The sequence below is a fragment of the Anolis sagrei genome, chromosome 6 (genome assembly GCF_037176765.1).
Source record: "Anolis sagrei isolate rAnoSag1 chromosome 6, rAnoSag1.mat, whole genome shotgun sequence".
Taxonomy (NCBI): Eukaryota; Metazoa; Chordata; class Lepidosauria; order Squamata; family Dactyloidae; genus Anolis; species Anolis sagrei.
Window position 1 is genome coordinate 56043119 of NC_090026.1, and position 12639 is coordinate 56055757.

A 12639-nucleotide genomic window follows, 5' to 3' on the forward strand; every position below is an offset into this window, starting at 1 on the left:
CCACAGATATATAAACCCTTTTTCCTAATTCCAACAGACCTCACTACCTCTGAGGATGCTTGCCATAGATGCAGGCGAAACGTCAGGAGAAAATGCCTCTAGACCACAGCCATATAGCCCGAAAAAACCTACAACAACCCATGTGATAAGTCTTTACAGTTTTGTAACCTATCACAAGGGAGTTGCCAAGGGAGCTGGATCTCATTTCCCAATGTTGGATTCTAATGCTAGAGATTGCCTTACCTGTTACATCCATGCTTATCAAAAATAGAAAAGCCTATGTTCTTCTGCCACTGTAGGTACAGCTGGATTCCCAATCCTCATTGTGGCTAATATTCATGATCATGTTGTGGTAGCAATGTCTGTGTGCCTATATTTGCTATTAGCAAACTTGCATGTAGGAGTCTGAGTACAACATATAGAGAGATATGATATGTGCAGGCATGTAGCCGGGGGGGGGGGGGGGAGCTCGAGGGGCTTCAGCCCCCCCCCCCAATTCTCATGGTGGTCCACGAGAAGGCCTTACTGGTGCATTATTTAACTGTTATGTTTATTATTATCATGATCTGATCACCATGCTCAATATATCCCATATGCATGGGGGTATTGGGATAACAATACAAAAGGTTTGCTAGGGTAGATCCCCTTTCACTCAGACTCAGCCCCCCCCCCGAATCAAACTCAGCCCCCCCCCCCCCAAATCAAAATCCTGGCTACGGGCCTGGATATGTGAATGATTGAATGGAGCATAAAGCAACATTCAGAAATGGTTTATGATGGGAAGGAGTTCCATTTGTAATGGTCTAGTTTTCCACTTGCAAAAAAAGTTTAGTTGTGTGAAAAATTTAGTGTGAAACAACAGCTGGGCTGTGTTGTATTTTACTATTTTTAGATTTCATGATTAACAGCCTCCCCTTGGGTTATTGTTAATACATTTATCAAGTGAAGGGCATGGGGGTGGGGGATGGGAAGGGACATAAATCTCCTTTCCTTGCTTTTACTGAAACTTAACTAATGCTGCTGTTCTCTAATGCTATTACTCTAGCCCTGAGCAGACAATTTATGTTCAAAGAGACATGTAAGGTGAATGGGTGGGAAAGAGGAGCTGCATGAACTAACTGCATAAGAATGTGACTCATTTATATCTGGTTATGTTCTACATAATTTGTTGGGCCCTGTACTAGGATAAAAGTGAGATACACACACATATTATAATATTTTCAAGTCGATCTGCTCTTCCACTTATCCACTTCTTGTTCCTGTTGTATATGTATGAAGGTTTGCAATGAGATTGGTTGTGTCTATTAGGTTATTGTATACAAATGCCATTGTTCCCAATCAGGCTCGTAGCCAGGATTTTGATTCGGGGGCCGGGGGGAGGAGGCTGAGTCTGAGTGAGAGTGGATCTACCCTAGCAAACCTTTTGTATCGTTATCCCAATACCCCCATGCATATGGGATATATTGAGCATAGTGATCAGATCATGATATGAATAAACATAACAGTTTAAATAATGCACCAGTAAGGCCTTCTCACGGACCACCATGAGAATTTCGGGGAGGGGGGGGGGCTGAAGCCCCCAAGCCCCCCACCCCCCCGGCTACATGCCTGGGCCCTGCCTATCTTCATGACCGGATTTCCCTTTCTGAACTGATGCAGTCTCTAGGATCTGACAGGGAGGCCCCCCTCTTGCTTCCACCACCGTCACAAGCACGGTTGGTGGTGACAGGGAGAAGGCCTTCTCAGTGGTGGCCCCTCCTCTTTGGAACACCCTTCCCAGGGAGATTAGTCAAGATTGGTTGTATTTATTAGGTTATTGTATACAAATGCCATTGTTCGCAATCAGGCCCGTAACCAGGATTTTGATTCGGGGGGGGGGGGGGGAGGAGGAGGCTGAGTCTGAGTGAGAGAGGATCTACCGTAGCAAACCTTTTGCATCGTTATTCCAATACCCCCATGCATATGGGATACATTGGGCATGGTTATCAGATCATGATATGAATAAACCTAACGGTTTAAATAATAAATGTTATTTATTTACTTTCATTAACAAAATGTTTAGAATACTTTTTTACAGCAATAGTCTTCTTTTCTTCTCCCTGGCCATTTTGTGAATTACTTTTTCTGGTTTGATAGTGATGTCCCAATGGATGGAAATCATTGCTAGTCCACTAAGTCTCTGGTGTGTCATTAAACTTGTAGATACATTTTTCTTTGGTGCCTGGGCTGTCGGCGCACTCTCCTTCCTCTCCCAGCACCGAAGGCTGAAACCAGGGACACCGAAAAGAGAGCTAACCTGTACGGTTCTGTTCTGTGCTTTAAAAATGTTTAAGACTATCAACTCACCCTCCACATGTGAGGTTCGCTCAGTGATACGGTTTTTGTCAGCAAGGAACCTGCCTGCTGCAGAAATTCATCAACAGATTTGTGAAGTGTACGGTGATACTGTTATGAGTGAAAGCAAAGTGCATAAGTGGGTACAACAATTCAAAGATGGCCGTGACAACGTCCATGATGAGGACCGCTCCGGTTGCCTTTCTTTGATTACAGACAATTTGGTGGCTTCAGTTGAAGCGAGGATTCGTGAGAACAGGCGCTTCACAATAACAATAATAAAAATCTTTGAATTGTCGTACCCACTGAGCGAACCTCACATGCGGCGGGTGAGTTGATAGTCTTAAACATTTTTAAAGCACAGAACAGAACCGTACAGGTTAGCTACAGAGCGGAAACTGAGCACAGTTGTTCCCAAGGCATGCCGGTATGCATACGAACTACTAGTGTCTACAACAAAACGGACCTTACTTAAAAAATACCCCTCGTAGATTAGGTTGACTTGCTGACATGATGATGTTTATAGAAGTAACTGACTGCCTCTTGGATGATGAGTCAACAACAACAATTCTTTATTGATTAGTCAATTTTGACCATATCAAAACATGCAAAACATACAAAACATACACACTTGCCCATACACACAGTAAAACCATATATGATAAGTCAAACCGGTGACTGCTTACTGCCTGATTGCTTTCATATTGTTTTATACTGTTTTATACTGTTTCATTGCTATACTGCTGTTAAATTATATATTTTTGTTCTGGTATGGGCACCATGGGGTGCCGATTTGTTAGCCGTCCTGAGTCCCTCTGCAGAGGTTGAGAGAGGATGGGATATAAAAGCCTGAAATAAATAAAATAATAAATAAATAATATTATTCCAAGCACTCTGTGGATACCTGAAAGCACAGATACAGTAATAGTGAACCCTCCATTTCGATGATACTTGCTTTGAAGAACTGGGAGATATTTTTGGGACTGCAGACAAGTGAAGCTATGGATATCAAGTCCATGGAGAAATATCTTTGTAGAGTCCAAAATTCAAAGAACCGTGAAACTTTGTAGAGTCCAAAATTCAAAGAAACCGTGAAATATATATGATAGTTGGGTCGTTGTAGGTTTTTCCGGGCTATATGGCCATGTTCTAGAGGCATTTTCTCCTGACGTTTCGCCCGCATCTATGGCAAGCATCCTCAGAGGTAGTGAGGTCTGTTGGAACTAGGGAAAAGGATTTATATATCTGTGGAATGACCAGGGTGGGACAAAGGACTTTTGTCTGCTGGAGCTAGGTGTGAATGTTTCAACTGACCACCTTGATTAGCATCTGACTAGGTGGTCAGTTGAAGCATTCACACGTAGCTCCAGCAGACAAAAGTCCTTTATCCCACCCTGGTCGTTCCACAAATATATAAACCCATTTTCCTACTTCCAACAGACCTCACTACCTCTGAGGATGCTTGCCATAGATGCAGGCGAAACATCAGGAGAAAATGCCTCCAGAACATGGCCATATAGCCCGGAAAACCTTACAAGAACCCAGTGATTCCAGCCATGAAAGCCTTCGACAATATATGATAGTTATTTGACACTAAAAGGTAACTTTAAATTTACAATGCTCTTCCACATGCCACAGAGCAAGTCACTTTTGAGAAGTGAGAGTCATTCATGTACACCTTGTGGGATATATTAAGTCAGTTGATAACAAAAAGGAAATTGGTTTTTGAAAAATCACGGCTTGAATACTCATAGCCATAGTGCATCATGAAACATTTTTCCTCCTAAGTGATTGTATTTAACAGATTTTTGTTTGCCATTCCTGTACTTTTCATTTCTTTTAACAGATTAATCAGGGATTTCAAGCTACTCATTTAAGTAAAAGATTCATCAGATCACATGTCATTAGGCTAAGGTAAGTAAAATAAAAATCCTGCTAAATGGGATAATTACCAAAAAAGAAACCAGGAAAGAATTTGTCCAAAAATCATACTGGCCAAGATGACTTTAAATGTAGATTTAAGTGTACCTTGTAGAGTTTCTCATCAGAAGAAGCTTGTTAAAGCCTCTGGATCCCTTGTTTTGACTATAAAGCTATCATATAACACCTGAATTCACTGTGGCTGCATGCATAAACTAATATGCGCTCCTCATTGGAGTAGACCTACTTAACTAAATGGTTCCGGTCCAGCTTATCTATCTGAAGGCATCTCTCCCTATGAACCTTCCAGGAACTTGAGATTGTCTGAGGAGGCCCTGTTCTTGATCCCGCCTGCTTCCCAAGCATGTTTGGCAGGGATGAGAGACAGGGCCTTCTCTGTGGTGGCCCCTCGGCTGCGGAACTCCCTGCCTAAGGATATCAAATTAGCCCCTCCCTCCTGACCTTTCAAAAAAGAGTGAAAACATGGCTCTTTGAGCAAGCATTTGGAACCACATCAGGTCCAAATCAGAAATGAACTAGAAACGGTTAAGACGATGGAACAGTTGAGGATTTGAGCAAGAAGACATACTTTTTATAATTGTTATTATTCATTGTTTTTATGGTTTTTAAATGTATTTGATGTTTTTGCTTTTTACCGATGTATGTATTTTTATATATGGCATCTAATTGTTACCGGCTTGGACGCTGCCCTGAATCGCCTTTGGGCTGATATGGGCGGGATAAAAATGTTGTAAATAAATAAATAAATACATTTCTATTTAACATATCCCATGGATGCAGTAGGTCTTTGAAGCTGGGACTTGCCATTGGATTTAGCCAGTAATTTGGGTTACCATATTTTGAAAAACAGAAAAGACACATTTGGCCACTGACTGCTTCAAACCACTGATCACTATAATGATATAGGAGCTCCCAGTGGCGCAATGGGTTAAACCCTTGTTTTGGCAGGACTGCCATCTTGAAGGTTGGTTGCTAACCTGAAGGTTGCCAGTTTGAACCCAGGCAGAGTGCAGATGAGCTCCCTCTGTCAGCTCCAGCTCCATGCAGGGACATGAGAGAAGCCTCTCATAAGGATAGTAAAACATCTGGGAGTCCCTGGGCAACAACCTTGCAGATGACCAATTCTCTCACACCAGAAGTGACTTGCAGTTTCTCAAGTCACTCGTGACAGAGGGGAAAAATGCATATTACTCTGGAGTAATATGAAAATTTAACTCTGACAAAGAAAATCTACCTAGGAAAAGGGGGATATATGTTCTTTAAGGTTTTTAAGAAAGACCTAAAAACCTGGCTCTTTCGTTGTGCTTTTGGAGAATGACCACTCAATCCATCTGGTTGTCTTAGTCTACAGCTGCCCTCAGGATAAAGCATCTTCCCACCCCTAAAATCAGACAAGCCCCAATGTTGGCAGTCTTTAGGAAGAGCTTGAAGACCTGGCTGTTCCAGTGTGCCTTTCCAGAATAGGAAACTCCCAGCATCGTGTCCCAAATGCACTTTATTAGAGATTTAAGATTACCTGCACATTGCACCTACCCTAAAATCCTCACATTTCTCCTGTCATGCCCATAATTTTTATTCATTACATTTGGTTTTAAATGTGTCATGATGTTATTGTTTTATTGTTTTACTGTTATTGTTTTAATGTTTATTGGTTTGCTTTCTGAGTTTTATTGTTGCATTTGTTATGTTGTATTATTTTGGGCTTGGCCTCATGTTAGCCGCCCGAGTCCCCTTTGGGGAGATGGTGGTGTATATAAATAAAGTATATGATTATTATTATTATTATTATTATTATTATTATCATCATCATGATATTATTTTATTATTATTATTTGCTGATGTATTGTGGGCTTGGCCTCATGTAAGCCGCACCGAGTCCCTTGCCGAGATGGTAGCGGGGTACAAATAAATTATTATTATTATTATTATTACTATTATTATTAGATAATGGTATGTTCAACTGATGCCCTACTTTTCCTCCAAAGTGTATGATGTGATTCCTCAACAGTATACAATGCAAGTTGCTTGCTGTTAGCGTTGCTAAGTCATAATTATCTCAGGCCTAGATATTTCACGGGCAAAACATGAGTCCTAGGGAAAACTCATTGTGGTGTCTCAGGGGTAGAGCAGTGGTGATGTCATGAAACGTGGTATATGAAGCATTAACCACATTTGCACAAACAACAACATGCGCAGTCTAACAAATGAAGAAAGCATGTGTAAACCCTGAGTTTCACCTCTCTTGTGCTAAGAATTGGAGAATAGAATCCAGACCCTGAAATTTGGAATGGCAGGTATTTTGTGTACTTTCTTAATGGGGCTTACTCTGCAAAATGCAATAGGCTAATTGAGACTTGCTCTCTCTTCTTAGAACTGGGTGTTCGTAACAGGCTAATTAGCTAGATTACTCTGCTGTATGATTGCATGCCTGATTGTTCTGATATTCATGCCTTGGGCTTTGCCCAACAGTATTTAAATATGAATGTCTCCCACTGTTAATAAAGCTGGAAGATGGATTTTAAAAGTGGGTGTGATAATTTTAAAATTCATAAATCATTCCATCTACTTATACCCTTTGAATGCTAACATATTTAAAAGATCTTGACTCTCTTTCTGGTGGGAACTAACTTGGGAGATTCAGGAATGAGTTCAGATCTTCAGTTTCTGAAGACAAGAACAGCACTTGGGTAAATGTCATTCTAAATTGGGTCTTCTTAGGTCCATCACGGGAGCACGAAAGGAAGGAGACAGTCCCAAAAAAAGATCAAAAAACAAGGTTTTATTTTAGTTTCTTCATGAAGAAGACAGACAGCCTGACAGCATACGCAGATGCTATCCTTCAAGTGACTGCCGTCCCTTCTCTAGAAATCTGCATATCTTTATACTAGGGCTGTCCAACCACGGAAAAATTTGTTTCTAAACTCGATTCGTTTTTAGGGGGTTTTTGTGTTTTGATTTTTAAAAGAATTCCGAAATTTTTCTTTAAAAAAGTTCGATATTTACGAAATTTCGGAAATTACGAAACAATAACGAAACAATTACGAATCGATTCGTTAATGGCGGACGCGATCGCGCAATACGCTAAAAAAACCTCCAAGTGGGACAGGGGGAACTTCTGAAGCTTCCCTCTCCCTCTGTTGTTGACTGTTGGTGTGATAATTATATTTTTTTTCACTGATAAAACAAACAGCAACCCTAAAACTTGCACCAGACATGCGGAAATAATAACGAAACGATTTCGAAATGATTTCAAAACAATTACGAAACAATTACGAAACAAATTGAAAAATTCGTTTCGTTTTTTAGTTGCTCCTGAATGGTTCAATATCGCTTCGTTATCAAAAAAAATAACGAATTAATAACGAATTACGAAATTAACGAACGAAACTGCCCAGCCCTACTTTATACCCCAATGCAAACAATGCAGAGGGGAAGTACCATTGACATCAACAATTTTAACCTTTTACTGTGATATCAACAATTTTAACCTTTAACAAAAGAAAACATTTTTTTTGTCATGGAAAGTACTCTCTTCCCAGCCCCTCTCCCTTGACCTTTTGATGGAAAGTACCTTCTTGTACATGCAGACTCTGCACTTTACCACAACCTTTAAAGTTAACCGCAACACATCCTGTGTAAGAAAGTACCTTCTTGTACCTCTACATGTCACATTTTGTTTCTTAAAAACATTTTCTTCTGTATTGCTCTTTTTGTACAGAGAAAAACAAAAGAGAAATATATTTCTCTTTTGTTGTTAATTTCATTCAAAGTCCCTTACTTAGTATTTGCAAATTTCGCTCAAAGACCCTTTCAGGTCCACTCTATAGGCTGGGGTGCCAGGCTTAGTTCTGAAATCTACTTGGATGGAAAACTGTCTTTGAATTAAGTCATCACTCCCAACTTTATGCTGAAGGAATCCTTTGACTCATGTTACAACAGAAAAGGAGGGTTCGCCTACACCCAGGGGCGGCTCAACCCATTACGCAAAGTAAGCATTTGCAGTATAGTTGATTTTGCCCAGGGGCGCTCTTGAGGCGCTCTTGGGGGGAAACAGACCTTGACATATGCGAGTTGTAGTTACTGGGATATATAGTTCACCTACAATCAAAGAGCATTCTGAACTCCACCAATGATGGAATTGAACCAAATATGGCACACAGAACTCCCACAATGAACAGAAAATATATATCAGTGATTGGTTGGGGGGGGGGGGGGCGCCAAAATACTGTTTGCTTACTGTTGACAATTACCTAGGGCCACCTCTGCCTACACTGTAGAACAACTAATGTTGTTTGACACCATACCTCAATGCTATAGAATCCTGGAATTTGTAGTTTGCTGAGGCATCAGCACTCTTTAATAGAGAAGGTAAAATTTTTGTAAGATAACCAGTCCCATTGTGCAGGTACAACTGCACCAGGAGCTCCAATTTTGTTTGCTTTGCACTGAATGTTTGTTTGTAGTCCTAAGTTTCAGGGACTCTGCAGATAGGTGGCTTCTTTTGGCTGCAATCATAGGGCAAGCCCCCTGTCAATTATAGTTAGGTTCCCTGGTCCCGCCCCCTTTTTTGGGTTTTGGAGGGAATAGGAACCAGTTTGGGTTCAGTCCACACAGAGAAGCTTTCCATGCAGGACATAATACCAAGAGCTCCTGTAGAAAGCTTCGTCTTCTACAGCTTGGCCGGGGTTATACAGCCCACAGCTTGGCCGAGGATCATACATCCTTACAGCTCCTTTGCGGAAGGACTTCAGTCAGCCATCACTGAAACCTGAACTCCTTTTCCCCTGGAGGTCTACAAAGCTCTGCTTGGTAAGGGTCACTCGCGGAAGCCAGAAGCAGTTGGTTCCGGGTGTAGGGGCTCCACGCCATCAGAGGCAAAGACAGATTGCCCAGATTAGAAGCTAAGGATTTCCCTATTTGTTAAAGTACAGTTATGAAGATAGTGCCTGTTCCCTGTGGACAAGATTGAGAGAGAGCCAATAGACTGTTAAGAAAGCCTTAAAGTGCCTGTTTGTTTTCATTAATAAAGAACTTTGTTGAACCTTTAAGCAATCTAAAGACTCTGTTTAAGGAAACCCAAAGGCCTTTAATCTGAGGCAGCCCCGGCGTCCCGTTGGGCACACAGAATTTACGTCCTGTCTACAGACTTATGCACAGGCCCAGCGTGCGACAGCACACCCATGATTCTATATCATTGAGCCATGGCAGTTAAAATTGTGTCAAATAGTATAGAAGGATCATTAGATGTAGCTGTCCTTGCTATATCTAATTTCTACATTTCTGAACAGTCCTGAATCAGAATGACTGCAAAGGAATGCTGGTTGACTAGGATGGATAATGCCTTTACAACGCTCTCTCTCATTCAGAGAGAATGTATATGGAAACAGTTCTGCATTTGCATCATGATACTTAAAAGTGGGTCCCTTGCTTGGATAGGTTTTTTTTGGTGCTGACGAGGAGAATATATATTCTCATCAAAGCTGCATCCAACCATGCAAAGGGATTCAAAGAAACTAGATGTTACATGTAATTAGTTGTGGATTAGTGGGAGTGACTTAAACTCCTTGTGATTCATGTATGTTTCCTTGCTTACATATATATATTTTAAAAAGAATTCAATTAATCACATGAGTCATGTCCTAGCAAAATTTAATCTATTATGGACTCCTTCCATGTGCATGTTCTCATTTTAGTTTCCCTTAAGGGGAAATACAAACTGAAATTTTATTCATTAACTGAATAGTTTCTAGTAACTTCGAATCTGCTCCCTTTCCCCACTAAACTCTTCCTCAGAAAATGTAGCAAACAGCATTACTGACTAGTTTAGATTGTCTGGCTCAACAAATATTTCACTTATACAGAAAACAGACAATAATAGAATTCATTGCATAATTTATTTATTTATTTATTTACAGCTTTTATATTCCGCCCTTCCCACCCTGCAGGGGACTCAGGGCGGATTACAGTGTATACATATATGGCAAACATTCAATGCCAATTTTTGACATACAAACATATACAGACATACACAGAGGCTATTTAACTTTTTTTTTCTGGCCGCCAGGCGAGCTGTCACTTTCATCGTCCATCTGCAATGCTGATGAAGCACTTAAACATTCCCCACATGCTTCCCCGCTGGAATGCTTTGCTGGAGTCTTCTTTATGGCCTCATAAATCAGTTAATTTAGCCTCCCCACACTTTTAAGGTGGTACCTTAATTTCCTACTTGACAGATGCAACTGTCTTTCAGGTTGCAAAGGTCGACAACAGGCTACACACAATTGGTTGGAAACCCACTCCAACCCGGGCTGGCTTCGAACTCATAACCTTTTGGTCAGAGTGATCTTAATGCAGCTGACACTCAGCCAGCTGCGCCACAATCCCGGTTTTGTATAAACTTGTTATTCTGTTCAAATTCGCAGTAATCACAAACAATATTAAATTGGTTTTTGTATAATCACTCTGAAATGGTATCAAATGCTGTTCAAATTCACAGTAATCACAAGATTGTCTGCCATGCTGGAAAAGTTAATTTTTCAAAATAGTAAAGGTGGTAGATCCTACACTTGATCTTGGCCAAAAGGCCATGAAGGTGGTAGTATAACGGTTATTTCCCATAAATGGACATAAATCTTGCTTTGGTGGTGGTTGTTGTTTTGATCTTCATTCAGGTAGTTAACTTCAGACTATGGAGTTTATCATACAAGACAGACAAACTGCAATTACAGTGGAACAAGTGTGCCTTTGCCTTGGACATATCTCATGGCGTTACTCTTTTTTCCACCTCTCTCTTGGTGGGAAAAGGCTTCATTAACACATCATTAAAAACAACAACAACATAATAATAATATCAATAATTATATTTATTTATTTATTTTATTTACAGTTTTTATATTCCGCCCTTCTCACCCCGCAGGGGACTCAGGGCGGATTACAGTGTACACATATATGGCAAACATTCAATGCAAATTTTTGACATACAAACATATATAGACATACACAGAGGCTATTTAACTTTTTTTTTTTCTGGCCACCAAGGGAGCTGTCGCTTTCATCGTCCATCTGCGATGCTGATGAAGCACTTCCGCATTCCCCGCATGCTTCCCTGCTGGAATGCTTTGCTGGAGTCTTCTTTATGGCCTCATAAATCAGTTAATTTAGCCTCCCCACACTTTAAGGTGGTACCTTATTTTCCTACTTGACAGATGCAATTGTCTTTCGGGTTGCAAAGGTCGACAACAGGCTACACACAATTGGTTGGAAACCCACTCCAACCCGGGCTGGCTTCGAACTCATGACCTTTTGGTCAGAGTGATCTTAATGCAGCTGACACTCAGCCAGCTGCGCCACAATCCCGGTTTTGTATAAACTTGTTATTCTGTTCAAATTCGCAGTAATCACAAACAATATTAAATTGGTTTTTGTACAATAACTCTAAAATGGTATCAAATGCTGTTCAAATTCATATTAATCACAAGATTGTCTGCCATGCTGGAAAAGTTAATTTTTCAAAATAGTAAAGGTGGTAGAGCCTACACTTGATCTTGGCCAAAAGGCCATGAAGGTGGTAGTATAACGGTTATTTCCCATAAATGGACATAAATCTTGCTTTGGTGGTGGTTGTTGTTTTGATCTTCATTCAGGTAGTTAATTTCAGACTATGGAGTTTATCATACAAGGCAGACAAACTGCAATTACAGTGGAACAAGTGTGCCTTTGCCTTGGACATATCTCATGACTTTACTTTTTCCACCTCTCTCTTGGTGGGAAAAGGCTTCATTAACACATCATTAAAAACAACAACAACAACAACAACAACAACATAATAATAATAATAATAATAATAATAACAATAATTATTTTTATTTATTTATTTATTTATTTACAGCTTTTATATTCCGCCCTTCTCATCCCGCAGGGGACTTACATATATGGCAAACATTCAATGCCAATTTTTGACATACAAACATATACAGACATACACAGAGGCTATTTAACTTTTTTTTTTCTGGCCGCCAGGGGAGCTGTTGCTTTCATTGTCCATCTGCGACGCTGATGAAGCACTTCCGCATTCCCCGCATGCTTCCCCGCTGGAATGCTTTGCTGGAGTCTTTTTTATGGCCTCATAAATCAGTTAATTTAGCCTCCCCACACTTTAAGGTGGTACCTTATTTTCCTACTTGACAGATGCAACTGTCTTTCGGGTTGCAAAGGTCGACAACAGGCTACACACAATTGGTTGGAAACCCACTCCAACCCAGGCTGGCTTCGAACCCATGACCTTTTGGTCAGAGTGATCTTAATGCAGCTGACACTCAGCCAGCTGCGCCACAATCCCGGTTTTGTATAAACTTGCTATTCTGT

General features: G+C 40.6%; 1 protein-coding gene across 1 annotated transcript in view; it reads left to right on the forward strand.

Annotated features, from left to right (window-relative positions):
* LOC132778449 (transmembrane protease serine 11E-like) overlaps positions 1-12639 on the forward strand; it is a 92354-nt gene that overhangs the window by 65884 nt on the left and 13831 nt on the right. Inside the window, exon 5 of the mRNA XM_060781399.2 lies at positions 4181-4248. Coding sequence (XP_060637382.2) covers positions 4181-4248 — 68 coding nt within the window. The remainder of the gene's footprint in view (positions 1-4180; positions 4249-12639) is intronic.